Raw genomic sequence first — 25,193 nt, forward strand, 5'->3', positions numbered from 1 at the left:
GCATCCTCAAATATCATTACTCGGATAATTCTGTTAATTTATGTTGATTTAAAGAAATGTTAAAAAAAAGTTTCCAGCAACATTGTGTGATGAAATTGAACAAAGAGTATCTCAGTTATCATAGTTTTTGATGGAAATATTTAAAAATAATTTGAAATAACAGTTGTGTCATCTTTGGAGATGCTTTACACAACAAGTAAACTGGAGTTTATTTTGTTGATGATGTAGTTATCATCTGCCTTAGACTGGCCTCTCGCCCAATGGTAGCTGGTATAGGTTTCTGAAACCCTTGCTAAAGATAAGCGTCAGAGGATGGACATAGTTATCATTAACTGATTAGGCCTGTGGTAAAAAAGGCTGCTTCCCTGATAGACGACAGAAGAACTCATGATGAAGTGAAAAGCCTACTTACTCTAAAGTGAGAGACCATTCCTATCTGAAAGGTTTACAAGATAAATCTTAAGGGTCAAGAGATGATTCGTTTTTCTTAACCGGCTTGGCACATTTCTCCAAATATTTTTAGCTCCCTCAACTGTTCACCCATGCAGTAAAACACCATGTTTAACCACAAAAAGACTCCAACTTAAATAAGCAATGTTTTCATGTCAAAAAAATAAGTAATTGTCACAAAAACAAGAGGCTAATCTGAGACTATGTAAAACATCATAAATAAAATACAATAAGGACAAAAATAAAATAACAATAGACAGAAAATGTCTTTAGTTTTAGATTGTAGAATAATTGTTGTGTAGTGTTCAAAACTACAGTAGTGTGAAAATGTATTTCTCCCCTACCTGATTTTCTTTTTTTTTTCTTGTATGTTTGTCACATTTTAATGTTTCAAAGCCACAAACGGGGCATTTAGGAAGGAACGCTGGTTTGAATGGGGAGTCGAGGAGGGCATTTACGTGAAAATGCAAAGATCATCTCTGAATCGAGGAGGGGGCCTAAGGGTACATCTTTCGCCATCTTACAATGCTGTGATTGTAGACATTCCCAAACTCTGTGATTGGTACTCAAGGCAATTGATCAATGGTTATGACAATTTGCATATTAATGATCAAGGACCTGACCTCGCAGCCCATTGTTTATTCAGTGGGCTAGTTTCAGTCATTGTGCAAATGTCCAGTCAGCTGAAACTGAAGAACTCACTTGGATAAGTGATGGAATGTTTCTCCCTCTGACGCTTCGTCCAGATGAACAGAATCAACCTTTTGGGACCTTCATTTAGAAACTCAATTTTGTGTTTACTAGAATTATTTTTGTTTGATTTTTACATTTGTTTGCTGTTCTCAAACACTGAAGTGTGACAAACACAAAAATAGTAAATCAGGAAGGGGGTAAACACGTTTCACACCACTGTATGTTGGTCACGCAATGCAATCTTTGGTGGTTTTAGGGTAAAAAGATCTGGGTTAAAAAATATGTTTCTATCTAATGATTACAATAAATATTTGCTTGCACGTGAGATTTATTGAACAGTATACAATATCAAATACATGCATTCTTTTAGAATCAGTACAGATAAGGAAGCAAGAAAGCTAAATGATATACTAGCTGCATCACAGTGTGCTGGATTAATCAACATTTAAATGCTCTATGTCTCTCAGTTTTGTTAATCTTTTTCTTCAACAGCTGCATGGTCACTTAAAATTAGGAGATGTAAATATTTTTGTTTCACCAGTGTATCCTAATCCTGTATGTTAAAGGAGGTAATAAAGGAAGCACTTTAGTACCTTTCCTGAGCATTTTTAAAAATCAACAAAGTCATTTTTTGTAATGACATTACTAAAATAAGGTTACATAACAATAAATGCTAAATGTGAATGAACTGTTTCAGGAAGAAATAAAGTACCGGTATGGTGGGTGGAGGAAACACGAGAGAATTACTGAAGACAAAAATCAAAACAGGAATTTAACAATATGCAGAGAAGTAATTAAAATGCTAAACATTTAACATAATAAAAAATAACAAAGAAACAACCCTGAACCTAAACTCAAACTGTAATATATTCACCAATAATTCCAAACCCAGAAAAATCTAAATGGCAGGGAGATGACAGAAGTAGCTGATGATTTCCTACAGCTTTACTTACACCCATTTCTCACTATTTGTCATGTACACATATTGTATAACTGCAACAAACAAGTATTTGTCATTAGAACTGTGATGTAAAATTGGTACCTTTTAGTGCTGGATAAAGCTCAGTGTTTAACTGATAAGCACTTACATTAAAATAAATGTTCCAGTCCCAATGAACCCACAGTATACACATCAACTTAAAACATTAAATTATGATATTTAAAACAAGCAACACAATCAAAATGCGTTTGGAAACTGTAATCTCAGACTCTTACAATTAAAACCATAAATCTCAGGCTTAAATGGGGGAATGCATTACATGTCTTCACACTCTGCTATAAGTGATTAAAAACTACTGCAAATTTTTAAAAAGAAAGAAATCAAAACATGATTTAGACCCTTGTGATTAACACCTTAATATTAGCAGTTTTAATTGATATCTATAATATTCAAAATGCTTTTTGTATAAAATTCATTAAAAGTCAAAAGTACACATCAACACAACATTAAAAGAGAGCAAAACAAATATTACTGTGACAATATGTAAAGACCTCGTGTCTCTAATCAGTGTTTCCTCAGGGATGTCCTGTGGGTTATCAGGCCTCAGCTGTTTCTGTGGAGCAAATAACAAATGGCTGCTGGATGGATCAGTTCTATTTAAATAAAAACTAGTGCTGTCACCGTTAATCTCGTTAACGTCCTTGTGAGGGGTACTATATACTATATATGTGCCACAGTGAGCTTTATATATTTACTAGGTATGTGTGTTTTTAAAGGGATGCCAAATGCTGTCATTTTTCTGTAAAGCAAATTTACCTTGCCTTTGGGTATAAATAAAGTTACCTTGACCTTGACCTACTCAGCATTAGCGCGTTCATGCAGCTTAAATGCTTTAACGTCGTCATCACGACTAACACGATTAATAATTAACTCATCTGGAGCGCAGACTGCCTCAAAATCCTTGGAATGTTTCTGTCAAAGCATTTCGGGCAGTTTGTCTGAAGTTTGTCTATTCTGCACTACAGATGGGTTGAGTGCATTAAAAATGTTTATTGCGTTAACTTTGATGACCGTGTATTAACGTGATTAATGCTAACAGCACTAAAAAAAACATTGTTCGAAATAATCAGAAAAATAGTTCATGATCAAAGCCTTTTAAACAATTTGTGACATTTTAAGATTTACCCAGTGTGGTTACTCTTTTTCATCTTGACCGCCATTAAGTTCATCACAGTGTTTCTTCACCATCTCAAGATATTCCAAAACATCTAAAAACAAAGTATTTATATTCATTAAATATTTATTGTTAGTGTTTGTATTGAGAGGAGTCCTAATATGTTATATATTCTGTTTACCTGGCAGTGAGCAGGCCTCAGTCTTGAGTGAGTGTTCAATAGATTCCTTCATGGTTTTCTCCAGCGTCCTCAGGACAGTTTCCTAATTTATCATCAAAACCTTTGTTACTTTTTAAATAGGCAACTATTGAATCCAAGAATAACTGGACAAGATATAAATTATTGGTTTGATATGTTTCAAGACTGCTTGGGCATTTTTGTACATCTCACCAGAATCAAGAAAACACATTCATATAATTTGTTGATTTTAAATTGTAACAAACTTTCAAATCGTTCAACTGCTTCAACATGACACTTTTTGCCTCTTCAAACATGTCCATCTTTGACTCCACATGTCTCTCAATAGTGTCCCGCATCCTCTTCAGGGTGCCTGGTCCTTCAAAGGCTGCTGCTTCTACAAGGAGACAATCATTTTCATGCACAGTTGAATAGAAATACCTTACCGAATTTTTCTAACCATAAGGCGCATCGGATCATAAGGCGCACTGTCGATGAACGGGTCCATTTTCATACATAAGGTGCACCGGATTATAAGGCGCATTAAGCAAAACAAAACAGTAAGATAAGTCAAACTTTACTCAACTCATTCTTCTTGCTTCCTCCACTTCCGTATGTGAAATGTGAAAATGAAAATTACCTGAAGCGCCTTAATGCTATGCTTTATATTAACCAAAATGTCATATAACTGTATAGTGTAGTATTAAGTGGACACGGCCCTGAAAATAAAGGCATTAGACTACGTGTCCTTTAGTGGTAGAATGTTGGAGACTCTCGCCCACGTTTGTCTGTAGAAGTAGATAACAGGGAATCATCTCTCAGTGGAAATGTACTGGAATACTGTGGTTTAGACTACAGTGAGACAGCTTGTAATAAAACTGTTAAGCGCACACCGCCATTTGGAGATTCGTGGCAGAGTGTCATGCAGGATGCATCTCCCTTCTGGAAGTAATAAAAGTGTAAAATGGTCTACTGAGCAGTGTGTTGTCTTCCATTAGATGCCTATGAGGAATCGAAAGAACTTGGTGAAGTGTTGATATTTAACACGTGCCATTGATTCATTGGAGTTAGTTCTGTTACCTCCTCGTGTAAGTTGTGTTCTTGTTTGCCATCCTTCACCGTGATGCTCCAAGTGTTAAGTTCATGACTAGAAGTAAGTTTCCTTAAATATGTTATTTTCCGATCCAGATGTTTGCTGTGGCTTTAGTTACTTTCTACTGTGTTGTAGCAGCGAATTTTTCACCTTGTGGTTAAAGGCATGTGCCACTGGCTGCTGCCATTATGTAGTAGTTTATTTGGCCACATGATGGCGCCAAAGTTCCTTGTCGATGGTTAGAGTGAATGTTTCTGCTTATTATATCGCATTACCGCTGTGCTTAATTGGCGTTATTTTATATTATATATTATGTCATGGATATATTTATATGGATGTGTTGGTTTATTTCATTGGATATTTTTGAGTTTATATTAGTTTAGCTGCTGCTGTAATTTATTCGGTGTCATGGCAATTTATTTGTTAGTACAGACTGCTGGCAACACTGAGCATTTTTGGCAATAAAACGGCTGGCGGTGACAATCCAGCAAAGTGGAAGCGTCTAGTCCTCCTTCCTGTATCCTGACCGATACACCATCTTGTTAGCTGCTGAACCTAAAAGAACTAGCCCTCACCTAACACTTCTCAACATTCAGTAACCCTACAAAAGTCACTGCTGTTTAGTTTTCTGTCTTCATTTATGTCTGAAGTGATACCAGAGCTGTACGTAGGGATGGGTATTGATAAGATTTTAACGATTCCGATTCCATTTTCGATTCTGTTTAACGATTCGATTCTTTATCGATTCTCTTATCGATTCTTTTGAAAAAGGAGAACACTCAGGTCGATTAGCTTAGAACTTTGTTTTTATCTTCTCTTTGAACAAGATATAAATTTAGGAGTAACATGGCCTTACAAACCCAACAGTGCGATCTCAAGAGAACCAGCCTTCAATGGGGTGTCACAGGGTCCCCAGGAAAAAAAAATGTAAATGTAAAATAATAAAATAAATATTCTTCTGTACTATAACATAAATTATTCTGTAGCAATTACACAAGAATATCCAGTAATGTCCCTGCCTACAATTAAACACCTTCACTTACCGAAAATCGGGGGCATCTGCTGTGACAAATGGGTGCAAGGCTTTGACCACAAACTTAGTCACTGCTCGGTGACATTCATCCTGGCCTGAAAGGAGACGCTACCGGTAGACTGCAGCGAGAACTGCCAGCATCTGAGCCAGCCAGACTCTGTCTGTCTCTCTGATCACGGTCACCTAAATGCACAGTAATGGCAGGTTTTGTAATAAGGCAGATCGCGCTAACATAATATGCACTGTTAGTTGATTATTTACCTGCCGCATTAACGGGAGAGGACGCGCAAACGTTACCGCTGCTGCTGCTGAGTTCAGATTTACGAGTCCGGAGCGGAATTAAAAACACGACATTCATTTAAGGTCATCGCGTGTTTTGTGAGCAAATGGTTTTGCAGATTCGTAGTGTTTCCTCCCTTAAGTGAAATATCTACTTTGCAAGTATTGCAAGGTGCCCTGTTGTCATCCATTCTCGTAAAGTATAAACAAACTTTTGAGCGTTTGAGCCGCCATGTTTCCTGCCAGGTAAATGACGCTCCGCAACGTGGTGACGTCATTCGGGGCGACTGGAATCGATAAGGGAATCGTTTGCAAAAATGGCAAACAATTCCAAGGAATTGAAACACTGGGAACCGGTTCTCAACAAGAACCGGTTTTCGATACCCATCCCTAGCTGTACGTTTTAATTTTTTCAAAAATCTCTCAGTCAGAATATATATGGTATATCGTATTCAGGTGGAAACTAGTGAGCTAACGTCCTGCTAACTTTTAACTTGTTTAATTTTAATAAATTTTGTTTTCATGGATGTCTGGATGTTAAACGGATTACAACTGGGATTATTCTGCGAGGCTCCTGACTATGGTAGCCGTAATGTTCCGACAATCCATCAAGCGGTGCGGCTTCGTAGCTTACCAAAGTTGTACTAAAACATTTTTTGACAGATTTTTGAACGCTGTGTACCAGAGGTGTGGACTCGAGTCACATGACTTGGACTCGACTCATTAATTTTATGACTTTAGACTTGACTTGAAAAAATGTTCTAAGACTTGTGACTTGACTTGGACTTTTACACCAATGACCTGGGTCTTGAATTGGACTTGGTTTACTTGGAAAGACTTGATATTTCACCCCAAATCTAAAGTTTAACACGCATATTATATAGAAAGTGTGCACCATTAATTCAATTCATTCATTCATTTATTCAAACCACACTCCGTACGTATGTGTGCATGAGCTGTAGCACAGCTAATCAAATTAACCAGATTTTTTTTTTAAAGAAAAAAAAAAACGCTCAAAAATGCTGCAAGGAGTTATTTTTTTCAGGTACATAAACTATGAAGTAGTCGACAAAAAAACGAAATGCAATATGCAAAACATGCAAGAAGAGAATCACAGACAGAGATGGATCAACTTCCAACAGTTGAAGTTGCATAAAGAACGGCAGGTGGTGCTTCTCTTTTGCTATGATGCGATAGATCAATTCATATAACTAGCAAATGTTGTCCAGGCTACGTTGATGATACTGTTTGGTTTTAATGTGTATGATATTTTTGTCATGCTATTTTAAAGCAGGTCCTACAAGCGCATCCAAGAATAACATGCAGCTTATCTCAGAATTGTTGGTGAAAATTATTCTTGGAGCTAAGTTTAATTGAGGTGCAATTTCACAATTTGTGTATATTTTCTAAGTTCACTATTTCGTCATGTGTTGAGAAGAACAAAGATTTAAAAATCACATGGTCTAATATTTACATTTAGCACATAACTGCAACATTCTTTTTTTGGTTTTTTTAAAGACTCGAAAGGACTTGAAAGTCAAAGTTTCAGACTTGTGACTTTACTCGGACTTTTACACCATTGACTTGAGACTTGACTCTGACTTGCCTGACATTACTTGAGACTTGACTTGTGACTTGAGGATAAAGACTTGAGACTTACTTGAGACTTGCAAAACAATGACTTGGTCCCACCTCTGCTGTGTACCGCTTAAAATCAATTCAAGGTCAGTAGGCATAACCAGAATTCATACATAGGGCGCACCGGATAACAAGGCCTACTGTTGATTTTTGAGAAACTAAAGGATTTTAAGTATGCCTTATAGTGCAAAAATTAGGTAATTCACCTCTTTCTTACCTTTGTAGCATCCTTTCATGTTACTCCTGATTGTCTCTGTCAGACTGTTGTAGATCAATTTCTTTTGTGTGAGGATGGTTTTGTTGAGCTTTGTCTTCATTTTCTTTTCCTTAGAAACATGAAATATGGATTAACATTGTTTAAAACAACATCAAAGTAAAATAACTACAAGTTCAGTGTTTAAATTACTTTCTAATAATAGGTAAGCTAACAGGTTCATGGATAGGGAAGTTCTTTTACCTCTGTCTGGAGAAATGTCAGTTGCAATTTCACATTTTTGTTCTTTTCAATCAGTGAATCAGTGTCGAGTGAAAACGCATTGATGGCTCCATTGAAATGTCCACATTTTAGGTCATTTCTGAATGGGGCAAAGATATGGTTCATAATAGCAGTATTAGCAAGTTTATGATATATTGCAATTTTGATACATGTATTGTTGTACATATTGGTGCTATTCAGAATTCGATTATTCTCACGGGAAGGTCTTTCTGAATTTTTCATCAATGCTGTCTGTCAAACAAAATGCTAATATCATGTTGAGGTCTTTTCGTTTCCCTTTTTTTAGTTTCTGGATGCCAACATTCCTAACTGCAGACTTTAGTGTCTTGTGAAAAGCGGCGCCACTCGTTTTCTGAAACAAAACAGAATTTTATTTAATTTTTTTAAACACATGGTCACAAAGTATCCTGAGGTTTTGATCCAGTAATTAAACACATACAATGGGGTTTAAGAAGGACTTCAGTTTTCTTTCACATGAATTTTGGGATTTTTCAACTCCCTCCCGTAGGCATTGTTCAAAAGCTTTTATAATGTCTTCAATTGCTTTTTTGACTTGACTAAGTTGGATGCTCAATTTTCCCTCAAGGACTGCACACACATCGTTTTTTTGTTCAACCTGAAATAAAAGAAAGATCATTATTTAAAGCAGTAAAATATCACATAATGGTTCTTTACTCATTTTTGAGGTGGTCTTGAAAAACCCAAGTTTTTAACAGGAATCTCATGCATAAGTTCAGTCAGATAGGTCTGTCAATATTTTTGTCTGCCTCTGTCTATTCGTTATGTCACTTCGATTTTCCCACACTATAGAACTCATTACTCTAGTCTGATCATTTTTTGCCTTCTGCAAATCAATCATCCTCTGTTCTCTGTGCTTTTATATGATCTTTTGTCATTCTGTCTTTCAGACTCTCATTCATACAACTCCCTCCTCCCCAACTTCACCTCAACCTTCGTGCGGTCACTCAGAGCCCCATCCAAACTACCATCTTCACTACCCCAAGAATCTAGACTCTCAGGGTCCTGTCCTAACTCCCATCATTTCTGTGCTCTCACTGGTTCACTGGAGTCTCATTGGTAAATAACTATTTAATCAAATTCTGTATCTCAATAAATAATATCCAGTTCTTCCAAATTATCTCTCCTCTTTCAATCACTAATAATAAATTACCACATATAGACTTAAGATGTCCAGTATCCCACATTTTCAGTGAAGGTCAGCATGTCTTACAATATGTTAGTAAACTTTAGTGAACATTTTATGAACATTTTTATTTTATGCATTTTCTCATGACCTTCAAGAATATTATGAATGATGCTTTATTGCCTGATCTTACCACTTCTCTGCTTTTGGCCCCTTGAATCAAAGACAGAATCCCATGAGCTCCAGACACATAGTTTGAGGTCTCTGAATGAGCATCATTTATATTTTTCAAAATTTCCTTAAGTTTCAGTAATTCTGTTAAAAATTGAAAAAGAAATATAAATCTGAGCAACACATTTAATGTTACACAAAAACATACCATCAAGGGTAGTGACTTCACCTACCATTGACATCTGGATTTACATTCTCCCCTTTGAGGAACTCTTTGGAGCTCACTGTGAAGACTTGGAAACAATCCTCACTGAAGTGATACTGAGAACATTTTTGTTAGTCAGTTTTTACTCCTGGACCGTTTAAGAAGATAATTGTTTTAGATTTTGCTGTCAGATTATAAATTTACCTTGCTCTGATTCTGCTTTTTGAATTCCTTCATCACTGCATTCTTGACTTTGTTTCTTTTAAAAAGGAAATAAAAATTGAATGTAAAAGTCATTTATTGTTAGTATTGTAATGGAAAATTTCAATTATTCTTATTTAAGGTTCAAGCATTTGTGTGCATACTCAGTTGTGGCAGTGTAATGAAAACTTCCACTGAACAGTCTAAAACTAGATGAACTTATTTCAGCCTCAGTAGTTGAAAAAATAACTGCTTTTGCAGGTGCTGATAACGCCAAGAGCACGAAACAGGATACCCATTGTTCAGTTAGGTTTCATAGCGAGCTGGGTGATGTGTTGTATGATCACTTTTGGACTTCCGAAAACGTTTAATAATGACTTTTAAACAACAAAGCAACAAAAAAGTGAAGTGTATGGTCATGATGTGTATCTGTGCCAAACTTTCTTTGTAATTCGATTTTTTTGTATATTTGACTTACATATCATCTGGTTCTTCATTATCTGACTTGGTGCAGATAAAATGAATTTGCTGACACTCGCCACCATTTCCCAGCAGGCCGCTGGCACCTTCCAGGATGTCCCAGGCTTCTTTTTCTGATGCTGCTCGATTCATTTCACTCACAATCCACACTGTAGAACAACTGGAAATAAGCTGAAAAGGAAATGAATGTATGTAAATTATAAATAACTAATGTTTTGAAGAAAGGTGACATGACTTCTGTGAATTACCCCTTTCCACATTTGATCTCTGCTTGGGTTAGAGTCACCATTTCCAGGAAGGTCCACGAGTGTGACATGATCAAGAAAATCATTGCCTGGCACTTTGACAGTCACACACTTCACAAGCGGCCAGTACCACCTCTTTACTTCTTCTGTCTCATTTGACTCACTTGTTGTATATCTCATAAATTCTTCACACAACCCTTCAGCCTGCAAAAAAAACCCAAAAAAACAACAACAACAAGATAAATACAAGCCAATTGAATGTATGTGCTCATAACAACGATTTTAATGATGGCATGAAAAAGAAGACGGGAAATCAAAATAAGACATCATATCTCAAAAATCTGAAATGAAAACTAGGAAAATAAATCCAAAGTAATTAGATTTTTTTTTATTAATTAAAAAAAAAGAAAGAAAAGAAACCTTTTTTTATATTTTACTGTGGATCACAGTAAGTGGCCTGGTTCTTATATAGTGATTTCTTTTACTGCATGTAAAAATTCAAAGCACTTTATAAAACTTGCCTCATACCCCAAGCCGTTTTTCCTGGATATGTTATTTCTAGCTAACATTTACACACATTCATTCTCTGATGGATGCATCGAAGATCAACTGGTAGAGTAGATATTTGGCATGCAGACTTGAGGGAGCCAGGGATTGAACCACCAACTAGAGCAGGGCGATATGGCCAAAAATATTTATCACGATATATATTTGAAAATTTGCGATAACGATATAACTGACGATATAATTGATGCGAGACAAAATACAACTCCACAACTTTACTAGCGCAAAAAACACCATCCATTTATTTTCACTTAAACAAAAAGCTGTTTTTTATGTGCATTACAGCTATATAAAAATTTAACAGTGCAAATGCAAATTCCTTGCTGAAAGTTTAACCAAAAGGCATTTCCAGTAGAAATGGGCTGACATATCCTGAGCATAACCATGTATAATATCCACTGAAGTTAAAGAGTTGCTTTGCAACATTAAACTGCAGTGTGCCAAATAAAAAAGTCAAATACATATTTTTTGGACCATAAGGTGCACGGGATTATAAGGCACATTAAGCGAAACAAAGCAGTCAGATAAATCAAACTTTATTCAACTCATTCTTCTTGCTTCCTCCACTTCTGTACCATTGATTCATTAATGCTGTATTCTATCACAGCTGCTCTATTCCCATGTTGTTGCAGTATATTAATGACTAACCTTCTATTGTGGATGGATTATCTCAGTTGTTCTCCTGACTAAAGTTTGGTCCGTTTACAGCATCCTGCTATGCGATTGCATTTGTCTCTAACCATCAGGAAACTTCACGTTAACTTTTATTGAGTGGAAAAGTGTTAGCCTTGATTCCTCCAGCTTCACTGTTTATGTTATGCTAACATAGCTGTGTCGCTAGCGATCACGTAGCACATCATTACATACCAGCTAGCCCAACTTCAGTAACCTTACAAACGTCACTGCTGTTTAGTTTCCTGTCTTCATTTATGTTGGAAGTGATAGCAGAGCTGTACGTTTGAATTTTTTCATAAATCTCTCAGTCAGAACATGCTATATCATGCTTAGGTAACTAGCGAAACTAGCGAGCTAACTTCCGCTAGCTTCCTGCTAACTTCTAACTCCGTTAAATGTAATAAATTCTGTTTTCATGTATGCCTGGATCTTAAACTTCATAGTTACACCTGGTAAAGCAGCAATGCTGATCATTTTATTAAAGATGAAAGAATTTAGACAGTTTTTAACTCTCAGTGATGCTGCAGTGTTTGTTTGACTTTGGGACCTGAAGCGGAGGGAGTTTAGGACCCAGATTACTCCCAGATTTACGAGCACCTTAGTCCGACAAATACGGCAATAACGACGGCCGCTTGCATGTTCTACAAAAAAATGTGCTTTGTTGTGTATCTGACGGACAAACACCAAACCAGTTCCACATCACTGAAGTGGCACCATTTTTACAAACTAATTCTGGTTCATCCGTTTCACTCAACAATCGGCCATGTGCGTATGAAAACAAAGGCACTGCGCATGCGCGTTTGACCCATATTCTATCCCGATATTTCATTTTCCTATCGTTGCCTAACATTATACCGGTATTACTGTGAACGGTATAATATGGCCCAGCCCTACCACCAACCCTGCGATTAGTAGGTGACCTGCTCGACCTTCTGAGCAGGAGTTTTACAAATGTGAAACTCTTCAAAACCTCCACAAGGAAAACTGCAAGCTCCATAGTAACAGGATAATCAGACAGCAACACGATAGTAAACCATAAAATTTTAACCACCACAATTTCACTTGGTTGTTTGTTTCTTGTTTGATGGATGTCAAACATTTTGGAAATGAGGCACATCGACATATTGCCGACATATATCTGCTCAGCAATAAACTGCAACAACATCTGGTTCACCAGTGCTTTGTCTCTGTCTGCACTTTCCATTAGGGTGGCATTACATAGCGTGGACATCTTCCTACTGCAAAGCTGCAGCATCAGGGTAGCTTAACGCTGCTTGGGTAACTATTGACTGTTCACTATGTGATGTTTATAAGCCACACACTGCTATGTATAATATATACTTTAAACTGCAAGTATTCCTTTGTTCTAGTAGCAGAACCAGATGTTATTTTGGTCTGTATTACTGCACACTTACTGAGTCACTTTCCAACATTTTTATCTTGGACATTCGAAACTCTGGAATATCTCTGAAATATTTGTTGTCCATGAGGCTGTGAGTGGATCTTTCTTTCCACTCTTCTCCATACAGCGCTGATAACTTTCCATCAGGATCAAGTGAATCATCATTACCACCATCATCATCATCTTCTTCAAGAGCCAGTTTTAGGGACTGCACCTCATTTTCCCAATCCTAAAAAAGAAAAAGATTATATCTTAATTTTAATAAAGCAGTTTTTGTATCTTCATTCTAACACATTACTTTACTTCAAAAATCACAATATTCATATTTCATTCTACCTCTTTTGTAATGAACTCAATGTGTGCCTCGTACTTTGATCCATTGGTAGCCTCCACCTTTATCATCACTGAGGTACATGCACTGACACTTCCAGAAGGCAACAGGCGCTGCTTATTTATGACGGCATTGATTAAAGAGCTCTTTCCAGCCCCGGTTTTACCAAAGACACCAACCAGGTGTCTCTTTTCTGTCTCCAAATCTTTGATTTTATCCCTGTTGAACGAGTTTAAATATGGATTAACTGACCCATTCTCAGAAATATCAAACTGAAAATGCAGTGAAATCAGAAACATTTGTTTTTAAAAATGTGTTGAAAAAAATTCACCTTACTACTGGAACAAACTACACAGCTCTATGATGAGCTCTGACTGAGTTTAAATCTTTAGTATGTTTATTATACCAAATACCAGCAAAATGTCCCAACTTCCTGGGAAATGGTTGGAAGAACATCCAACAAAAATAGAAAATCTTTATTACTCACTTTAGGAAAGCGCTGAGCTTGTCACGGCCATGTAGTCTTTCACTGACACGTCTCATTATATCTTTGACATCAGACAGTATTTCTGTTTCTGTCAGAGAAACGATACCACTTTTTTATGTCCGATACCGATATCATAAATTTGGATATCTGCCGATACCAATATAAATCTGATATAGTGTGTTTTTTAATCAATAAAACTGTTTTTTTAATATCTTGCTGCTTTTTGTATAAGTTCATACTCAAGTAAAAAAAAAAACACTAAAGCTATTCTGTTATACCTGTATGTAAAAAATACACTGGACCCAAAATATTTCATAGTTCAGCAGTACTGATCAATCTAATAAACTTAAACCTACTCCATCCTATTCTGGTATTTTAAACAGTAAGCAACCTGACTAATAGGGTTCTAAAACTCCCAGCAAAAAAAAAAAAAAAATAGGGAACCACCCCCCACCCTCCACCTCATGATGTTTAATTGACGTAATCAACTTTAATTTGATGCAGTGTGGAAAAAAATGCACAGAAATAAATTATTTTCCAAGAATAATTAAATCGATTCAACATCTTTCTTCAACAGAATTGCAGACTGCACAGATGGTATCTTCCCAAAAGAAAAAGTACTGTAGCTTACTGGGGTATATTAGACTTAACAGTTACTATATACAGTAATGGACTTCTATACATTTTACATAAGATTAAAACTTTGGGTGTAAGATTCGGATAATTATTTATTAAAAGCTAGACATTTTAAATGAGAATAAGAAAGAAAAGTATTTCTTTGTGCCCCCTTTTCCCTGTTAATGCCCTATCGGCCCCCCCTGGCTAAATCCGCCCCTGCACAGTTACCAGCCGTCAGCTTCGTGGAAAAGGATCCTGGTGTAGAAAGTAATATTAAATAAATTCTAACGACAGCTTATCAAGGTTAAACATGCTGCTGTTGTTCAGCCACTGGTTTCCTCTTTCTGTCGCGAAGTGAGCAATAAACACACAAGAAAGACAGACTCGTGACAGAAAAGCCGATCAGCTGATCATTGATCAGTTTCATGATTGAAGTAGTAGCAGGAGAGGGAGGGAGAGAGAAGAGGCAGTCACTCCATATATCGGTTGTTAAGCTTAACATGGGAACGCTTTACAAACATTCAGAGATGAGCTTACAAATTTGCTTTATGTCTTTCTGGGATAACTTCCTCGGAGGTGAAATGCCGGATTGCTAGCGAGGCTACAAATACACACGGCTGCTCTGCTGCATCGTGCTACGGTTATGAGCCGAGTTTTGTGAGGTGCTTTTTTGATATTTAATGGATCGGATTACATTTTTTATTTTTCTCCGATATCCGATCCAGTAATTTACGTCAGTATCGGACCGATACCGATACGTAATATCGGATTGGTCCATCTCTAATTTTAAGTGTTACTGTTTTGTTAAGTGTTGAGTTTTCCCGTGTACCATGAATGCACCATAGCGCTGTGCGTGGTGACTTTCTTTCACTGCATCCGCCTGCACGGAGTTAGATGCACAAAGCTGTGTGGAGATTCAGTCCTGCAACGTGTTGCGCTACAGAATTAATGTTTTCTTTAAAGAATATCCTGGCTGTTTTTTTTATGTGGTAGAAATCTGCTGCAAGGACCGAGCGGTGCCATCTAAAGACTGGATGCCTCTAGAGGTGCCTAGAAAGGACGCTCTCAATCTGAAGGCCACCTGTTTCCTTGGAGGGTGGTAGGATACAACGATTTGTAATTTTTTTTTGAGATTAACATTTTTTGAATGTGATCTCAGGACACTTTATGTTGCTACTTTTTTCCTTTTTGGGTCAGATCTGATTCCACTTAACACAAAACCTGATGCACCAAAAAGCAAAACAGTGACTAAAGACAATTCAAATAACTTGAACACTTACCAAACACTGAATACGAAGTGCATTGAACTGAAATGGACCGCATGCCTGACACATTTATGGACACTTGAAATGATATATTGTACAATGTTGAAGATTACATGTTTGAAATTATTTAAATGTTTGTTCATGTCTATGTTTTGGACCATTTAAATGTTGAATACACTCAAATCACTTTTTTCCTTAAGTTGTTGTCAGTGTCTCATTCTGAGTGGAGAGTTTTTCCTTCTTTAAGTTGAATTAACACTGCCAGTCTTCTTATGATCCTAACTGAACCGAACAAGAGTATATTCTGAAATATTGTTTTTTCCTTGACCTTGGATGACATATTACTGTGGATTTGACTGATTTTGACTACTCTGTTAAAAAGGGTGACACAAAGCAGGAATAAGTGTGAGGATTTCATATATGTGTGTGTACCTGACTGTGAGCCTGCTGCACAGTTGTCATGTCGTTTAGGAGATGGTTGCCATTCGCAGAGCTCACTCTGAAAAAGATCTGACTTTCTTTTTCCTTTTTGGATTTAAACAAAATAATAAAATTTAAAAAAGAAAATCTATGAATATTGAAACTTCTGGTTATGGTGGATTTTAGACGTTGCAAAAATAATACTGTGAAAATAAATAAATAAATTAGATTTATTAAAATGAGAGTGAGATACATTTTTCTCACCTTTTTCATTTTTGGATGGCAAATCCTGTGGAAGCATATAAATATTCAACTTTCATATTTGAAGTTAAATTATTATAAATTGTACATGTATGCATAATTGAATTTATAGAAGAAATCATTTCTCCTGTACAGAAAAATTTGTTCTTTAACAAACTGTCAAAAACTTTCACATGCACTTTTTAAAATGTACACACTTATATGGACATATATTCTCAACTAGCACAGTGATTTAAAAAAATGGAAAACGTTTGCATTCTTGCCTCTCAGTAAACATGATCCCATGAGTCAATGTTTCTGCCTAATTCAGCACCAGTGACACAGACCTAGAGACCAGTTGGTGACCACCCAATCCTTGGCAACCACCAGCTGTTAGGGTAAAATGTGTATTCCAACATCAGGCAACTACAACAGTTGTTTAGTGGTTGGTGGAGGTTGTAAGGATTTTAAGTCGCAGGGTGGTCTTAAGGCTTGTGTGACTGGGGCTTTGCTTTGACTCAGGTCACCTTAGTGTATATTTATGAATAATGAAGGCATGCTGGTTCATTATCTGAATTCCAATGACCCTTAACTGATCCAATCAGCTGTTGCTATCACTATGTAGCAGGGTGTGGTTTTTGCAGGGTGACACAATAGGACTTTCATGAATTTCCCCATGCACATTAGTGGTGTGAGATACAGCCTGATTTGGTATTCCTTTTAAACCCAGTAAATACTGGCCCAGTATCAACAAATCTGATACAGATACTGATGCTTTTTAATAATTATGGTGGATGGTGGATCAAACTGCAAAATCAGAATGAATTTTCATGACCTGTAAATGTTTGGGGGATTTTCTTTTCTTTGGATTATTAATTAAAACCAAGGACAGAAAACATATAATGAGAAGTCTGTATTACATCTACTTGTAGTTTAAATATAGTAACTGCACAGTATCCCTTTTAGAGTTAACACAAAGGGGTTATGATATATTTGGGATATTTGTTTCAATTACAATTAATGTTATTATGAAGCTTGAAAGCAGCAGCACTTAGATAGATGGCCAGGTTGCCTCTTTGATGATTCTAGGAGTAACAAAGAAACAGAAACCAGTATCCTAAAAAGTTGATTCTGTTCATCTGGACTGTTTTCAGTGGGAGAAACGTTTCATCACTCATCCAAGTGACTTCATGGGATTTACTTACCTGGATGATTGAGCATGTATCAAGACAGAAACTAATATCAATCTCATTATGCTCCTATTTATCAATATCAATACAAACTTTGGCATCTATATTTTGGTTTGATCCACCCACCACCAGGGCCATGCAGAGATGTTTAAAGGGGCGGGTGCTCAAAGTTAAAAACAGGCATATATCACTGTCATCAGGTGGGGACAATGCAAAGCAAATGTAGCCTATGTTTTACCTGATGGGGTACAATGCTGCTGTTGAGGAGTTTCTGCTGCTCCTGCTCCTGATAGTGCAGGAGGAACGGGCTGTGTTGAGCTGCGACTGGAGACTGTAAAAAGTCCATAGGAGAGATGGTAGCTGATTAAACAAGTGCTATGAGATAATAATAAAAAGATTGGTGAAAGTGCCATGTCAGGAACCATAAGGCAACAAAACTGTGAGAAACAAACTAGGCTCTGCCTATGAATCAGTCTTTGCCTCTCCTCCTCCTCCCATCTCCTCATCTCATTTAGCACTCTCCACTTGCTGTCCATCTGAGGCACAATTTACTAATGCAATAAACTATGATTTAATTATTCAAACTTAAAAACTCATCCATCTATTCTATAATAAAACAATAAGAGAAAAATGTTATAGAACCAAACCATTGCAGGTGTGTTTATCATTGTTTTATACTGGAATACCTCTGCAATGCAACAACTGGTACATGTGTTCTTGTGACCTGTGCTGTTTTTTTTATTCCAGCCAGAGAGGGATCCACTGTGTTTACCCTCACAAAGCTCCTTTTGTCACTGTTCCCTTACAGGGCATGTCTGGACAATGTCATATCATGAGTAAAAATGAAAAAGAAATCTATATACATAAAATATGCACACATGCATACAGGTGCACATGCACAAGCAGTGATATTTTATACCTTCTCCAGAATACTACATGTATCCTACTAGGGCCACAGGTTTGCATCATGGTCCTGATCAAGAATCCTTATTGTTTATTCCTAACGCTATAATAATAAAGTAATTAAAATAAAAATAAGTAATAAAATATAATAAAAATAAAATATAATAAATTATTTATGATGATTCAATTTGTTTGACCATCTACTCTTTGCAGGCAGAAAGCTTATTAAATGCTTAAACTGTAGAGATACAATAATGTTGCTGCTGAAAATCAGCATTTTCTCATATTTGAAATACAAATCTAGTATATTCCGTTTAATATATTTTCTTTAAAACAGTGTTTTTTCATAATACTGTAATTATAATGAACCATAATTATGTGGACATGCATATTGGATAGTTTTTAGTGAAATATAAGACCCCCAGAAAGGCAGGGAAACGCCCTGTAACTTACTTTAAAACAAAACACGTTCCCTCAAACAGTGGACAGAGCTACAGACCCATGGCAGCGTTACCCAGTTAGCTGGTGGCTAAGACCAGCACTACTTGTGCAGTTAATGAAAGGACAGTTAATGTTTGTCCCACTGTTACACACACAGCCGCTCAATCAGCAGCTCCTTAAGGTACCGAAAACTAAGTATAAATTTAAAGGTGATCGTGCTTTTGCTGTAGTTGCTCCAAAGTTGTGGAATGATCTACCTTTGCATGTTAGACAGGCTTCTTCTCTTTCTGAATTTAAAAGTCTTCTTAAAACATATTTATTCGCTGAAGCCTTTGGCATTGATAGAAGGTTGACTCAATTTTAACATGTTTCAATTTATTTTAGTTATTTATTTTATCTTATTTTATCTCATTTTAATTTTCTTTACTTATGCTATTAGCATGTACAGCACTTTGTGAACTCTGGTTTTTTGTTAAAGTGCTTTATAAATAAAGGTGGTATGGTATTTGTTTCAATTCGTCAGTTGTCACAAGACAGTTTACCAACGTGTACAAAATAAGCTAATACTGTTGTGTGCTGTAGACTAAACAGTACGCTGTACACCTACTTACTGGCTTTTGTTGCATCAGTGTCCTACAGCTCTGCACCGCTCAGACGGCAAAAAATGAGTGTGCTCTTTGCGAGTTCGTTCCCGGTTCGTAACCAGCACGCGCTGCCATCAAGGACGATCATTGGTTAATGGTAGTCATGTGACCGATGCAAGTCACATCCTTTTATTTAGTAAAACTATGGTTAATAGTTAAATATTATTGTTGAGGGGAACAGACAGTACTCCACACGCACACAAAAATAAACAAAAAATAGTAATAAAAATAATAAAAATAAATAAAAATTTGACTCAAGAAAAGGGCACTTGGGGCACCCATCAGGAAAGGGGGAGGTGCTCAAGCCCTCCCCCCCTCACCCGTGCCTGCCCACCACTAATACACACATCTAACCTTCACCAACTCCTCCAACAATGAGTAGTCTGCGTGCAACCCCAATTCCCTGCCGCACAATCCCTTGGCACCTTACCAGAATGCTGTACATCCCTCCTCGACCAGAGTTGGGTGTAGACATCTCGGCAACACTGTACACCTGCACCTCCATGGCGTCCTCACACTGCTCAAAGACCTGTCCCTGTCCCTGTGCAGCCACCAGTGAGCCAGGTACAGCGTCTGGCGCTGCCAGGACCTGGGGATAGAAAGCAGAGAGGAAATGGTTGTTGGAACGTAACCAGTGGTCCTTGATGGTCAGTGTCGCTGGCACAGGCCCAGAAAGTTTGCTCCTCTGCGCCAAAAAGTGATCATCTGCCAAAAAGGGGTTTCCAGCATTTGCCAAAAAAAATTTACTGCAGGAATTTAAGCTGTTATAAATTACTTGTTGACTTAAAATCTGTCAGAAATATTGCTCATGACGAATATCAAGTAACTTAGAGAACATTTCTATCAAAAATTAGCTACTGTAATCTCTCTTTTTGGCAAAGTAATTGTTATATATCCTTTAGTTATCGGGGTAAAAAGTAATTGACAATAAAAATGTTTTTTTCAAGAGAGAGCTCGCCAAGAGGGCATCAGAAATAACAAATATAACATCACAGTTCTATAATCAAAAAGAACTGGATTGATGACAATATGGATACAAATACACATAAAGTCATAAAGATAATTGGAAGACAGATCATTTCTTTAATTTATATACAACCCCTTCATAAACCCTGTTGACTAAGGTGTATAAAATAAGTAAAGATATTAGACATCTTTGGCAGATGCTCACCTCCCCTGGCTGCAATCTTCTGGGGTCTTCAGCCAGCCTCACTGCCGCCTCCAGATTGAGCGGCTTGTGACACTTGACCCAGTCCGCCATTTCCCTTGGCAGCCCCTCTACAAACTGCTCGAGAATAACAGCCTCCAGCAGCCGTGCCTCCCCTTGTGTCGAGCCAGGATGCAGCCACCTCCCTGCGTCGTACCGGAGCTGCAGGGCAAAAGCCGAAGGCCGGTCTTGTGGTCCCATGCGGCAACCACGGAAGCGGCGACGATGGTCTTCTGGAGAGAGTTCATCCAGGTGGCGCAGATTCGCAGTGGCCCCAGACAAAAGGTTTTGTAGCACCCGCGTCTGCTGCTGGTGCAGTACCGCCTGCTGCTGCTGCAAGTCCGCCATGTCGGCCAACATTTGAGCCAGTGCGTGACCTTGTTGTAGATTTTGTGGGTTTGACATGTTGTAGCAGCAAGCTGGGCACCACTGTATCACTCTGTTACTGATCTCTGTTACGTCACACACAAGGAGACAGTTCTGCGTCAGTTCAGCCACTCGTTTCACACCGTGGCTGGCATCAGCTCTTTCTCCCAGCCTGCCGCTGTCACCTGAACTCACTCTACCCCTCACCTGATGCTAAACCACAACCTGCCACAAAATGATATGTTGAAATTTAATGTAATTAGGGCACCATAATAGTTCTAAAACAAACTCACCTGTATGTATTAATGGAAGTGACACTTTTTCAGATGAAAGGTAAGAAATAATTAATTTCACTCTGGGTCCAGCTAGGCATGGACTGGGACAAAAAATCCGCCTGGGCATTTTGACTAAAGACCGGCCCACCAGGTATTAAAGTCATAAAGCCTTTGAATGAAAACAAATGCTGTTGTGACAGTGATGTACAATCTTGTTGGTATATGTATGATTTCTATACATTTTATGTCAGATAAAAACTTTGGTTGTAAGCTTCAGATAGTTATTTAATAACAGCCAGACATTTTAAATGAGAATAAGAAAGTATTTCTTTGTGCCCCCCTTTCCCTGTTAATGCCCTACCTGGCCCCCTGGAAAAACTTTGCTAAACCCGCCCCTGCACAGTTACCAGCTGTCAGCTACAAAGGATCCTGGTGTTATTTGTCTCTCAGAAACAGTTCATAACTTCCCTTCAACTCATCCATGTCACCTAAAAGGTAAACCTGTTTCTCCATCACCTTTTCAGCTCTGATGATTCAGTAAGGACATCTCCTGGTTTCATCTTCATGTTTCTCTCTCACCACATATCCAAACCGATATCATGACCAGCAGCTTTACAGCTGTGGCTCCAGCAAATATCAGCTGATACTACAAAGTAATATTAAATCAATTCTAACAACAGCTTATCAAGCTTAAATGTGCTGCTATTGTTTAGCTCGACATCCGCTGGTTTCCTCTTTCTGGCGCAAAGTGGGCAAGCGAGAGAGACGGGACAGAAAAGCCGATCAGCTGATCATTGATTAGTTTCATGACTGAAGTGCCAAACAGGAGAGGGAGGGAGAGACGAAGAGGCAGCTGTGCAGCATGAAGACACAGAATAACTCCAGCTTTCTGTCTTTTTTTCATTCTAGCTGAAGTCCGGAACAAATCGTGTTCCTTTTCACCTTGGTACCATTTTCTTCTATTTGTCTGCAATAAGACTGCTCTCTGAGCCATTGTCCAAGAAAGGGGGAGGGTGCATCCAACCTCCTCGGCTGCAATTGGTCCAGCCCAGAGTTTATCATGACACTTTGGCCAATTCATGACCTTTCATTGTTTATACCGTTACAGAAAAAACAAAACAAACAAACAAACAAACAAAACCATCAGCCCAGTCCAGCTATGGTCAGAATCCAAGTAAAACCTGATCTGCTGATCGGGGAATGAGAAAAGAAGGACGGGCTGACGAGAGTGGCTGGATGTTTGTCAAATGTAGAAACTGTCTTGGTTCATTGTTATCTGTATGTCAAAGTTCAAAGGAGTTAAAGGGCTTAAGTAGAAAAACAAAGAAAAACAAACAACTTTGCAAAAATGAATAACAATAAATTAAAATAACAAAGAAGAAAAATTTACATCACTTACAACAGCAACAATGAGTTTAATAACAAACAGAGGTGCTGTTTCAACTTATTCAGATTATTCTCATGTACCATTTCATCAGAAACACACATTCTTGACAAAACAGCACAACAGGATCTGACTATCCTTCTTCCTTCTTCTTTTGACAATAAGAGAAGTAAAAAAAAAAAAAGCAAGCGGGGAGGCACACACTGGAACAGGGTGAAAAGAAAAATCTAGCAATAAATCACAAAGACCAAAAACAAACTGGGACTCGGTTTTGCAAAAGGTGTAGTTGACTGTTTGGCAAAAGGCAAGTGAAAGTGGATCTCTACATATAAAACAACCCTAAACCTAGACAGAGTAAAGTGGGTGTGCAGGGAAAAGCAGAACTGAGAAAACAAAAAAAGGGGGTGGGGGAGATGAAGAAGTGGTGTTGATGCATGACTATCCTTCTTCCAGAGCTGTTTAGCTAGACATAGTCAAAAGATGCTTATATTTAACTCTGAGAAGATTAAACACATAAAATATGTAATAAAATAGCCTTGTCCAGATAACAGAAAAATAACTGCTATGGAAAGTCACACATAAAGCAAGGTCAGGAAGCCTGCTGGAGGCAAAAAGTGTCAAGATAATGACAATAAGACTAACTTTCAGTTTCTGATAAAAAGGAAATGAAACTGAACTAAAGATTAAATCCTGCCATCTTTCTATTTACATGTTTTCATACATAAATCTACCTAATGCAAAACTTCCCAAAACCTAAATGCATTCACCAAATTGTTTCTGGTTTTCTTTATTACCAGTGTTGGGGAGTAACTTAATTCATGTACCGGTGTTGCGTATTTTAAATGTTATACGTCTGAAAACAGGGGGAAAAGAATCACAAGAGTGATTTTGACTTGCTTCTCTCATGCAGTCGTTTATTGCAATGAAAGTGAACATAAATATTTCACATTCTGTACTGCTCAATGTCACAGAGTGGAAGGAAAAGATAAATAATAAACCGAAATAATAATACGATATATATATCTGAGCACAAAATGGATGATGATAACCACGTTTCTAACTCCTGCTTTACAGATTAGACATTTGTGACCAACTTTAATGCATATAAAATCAGAGACACTGATATTAAATTCAGATTAAAAATTCAAACTGCTCACCTTTTGTTGAAAGTAATGCTGGAAAAGGCTGGTGTGGGAGATGTGAAGTAAGCAGTGAGACACAAACAGGAAACATTGATTATTATTATTTAAGTCATCCTTTGCTTTGCTCCTACTAAATAGCTTTAATAAAATATCCTGCATTCAGAAAGTTTAAAGTAAAGAGCACAGAAAAAGTGGTTGTATGAATGGGCGTGAATGGGTGAATGAGGCAAGTTGTCTAAAGCCCAATTTAAGATGGGCAGCAACAGTACCTCAACTGAACATAATGTCACTGGAAACAGAATAAAAATATTTCTGACAAAATATTTATAGACTATTACACTTTTAGAACAGAAGGAGAGGGGAGTAGTTTTTCTCAGACTTAAGCTGAGTTTGACAGAAAAAAATAACAGTTTAAAAAACAAATATTTGGCTAATATGACACTTTTGGTTCAATCCTTTTTTTTCTTCAGTTCTAAGACCTCCACCCATTTTGTGGACAAAAGAGTTATTTTAGCCACAGAACATCTGATATGATTTTCTTGGCTGTGCGGACCAGTTTCAGTTTATGCTGTTTTTTCTTGTGCTCTGTGTGCAGCTGGGTTTGCTAGTTCACAGACCTTATAGAGCATATTAGATCGTGACAAGAGGAATCCAATGTACACTTTATCTCTTACACCCTAAACCTCCCCACCCCCCAACTGCCTGGCGCAACCCACAGCTCTGGAGAATGTACAAAATGTTTGCATTGGACTGCAGAACAATGTTGTAGCACTTTTAGTAAAAGATTTTATGTTTAACAGATCACATCAGTATCAATATCTGTACCCATCAGGGACACATTTCAATACTTTATCTTCAAATCTCTCCAGCCACTTACTTAGGCCCATTTTCTGCGCAAAATCATCCATATGCAAGAAACTAAAACTAAAAGATAAACTGTAATATTTAATTTTAAAAGTACTGCTTGAAAATTAGGTCTTTGTAATCAACTGCTCCTTAAATGCATTGACTCTGATTCTATATTCAGATAAACTTTTATTGAATTCAGATTAAAAGTTTAAACTACTTACCTTTGGTTTAAAGTAATACAGAAAAAGACAGCTGACAATAAGAGAAGCAAATTAAAAAAGAAATGCAGGGAGGCACACACTGGAACAGGGTGAAAAGAAAAGCTAAAAATAAAAGTCTAAAAACAAACTGGGACTCGGTTTTGGAAAAG

The 25,193-nt window shown here is 37.3% G+C and overlaps 1 protein-coding gene across 1 annotated transcript; it reads right to left on the reverse strand.

Moving 5' to 3' along the window:
- Positions 1-1,484: 1,484 nt before the first annotated feature.
- On the reverse strand, positions 1,485-25,193 carry LOC134626224 (nuclear GTPase SLIP-GC-like). The gene is made up of 23 exons (XM_063471828.1): positions 25,045-25,193; positions 23,990-24,017; positions 20,772-21,259; positions 20,031-20,189; positions 17,851-17,943; positions 16,447-16,471; positions 16,195-16,287; positions 13,880-13,967; positions 13,398-13,611; positions 13,075-13,290; positions 10,424-10,624; positions 10,174-10,346; positions 9,699-9,753; positions 9,523-9,610; positions 9,312-9,433; positions 8,414-8,590; positions 8,172-8,326; positions 7,936-8,053; positions 7,696-7,804; positions 3,702-3,832; positions 3,439-3,520; positions 3,269-3,351; positions 1,485-2,696 (listed from the first exon to the last, which is right to left on the reverse strand). Exons 3-22 carry the CDS (start codon positions 21,210-21,212, stop codon positions 3,278-3,280), a joined length of 2,814 nt encoding a protein of 937 aa, XP_063327898.1. The 5' UTR covers positions 21,213-21,259; positions 23,990-24,017; positions 25,045-25,193; the 3' UTR covers positions 1,485-2,696; positions 3,269-3,277.

Source organism: Pelmatolapia mariae, linkage group LG4, assembly GCF_036321145.2.
Source record: "Pelmatolapia mariae isolate MD_Pm_ZW linkage group LG4, Pm_UMD_F_2, whole genome shotgun sequence".
In the NCBI taxonomy this organism is placed as follows: domain Eukaryota; kingdom Metazoa; phylum Chordata; class Actinopteri; order Cichliformes; family Cichlidae; genus Pelmatolapia; species Pelmatolapia mariae.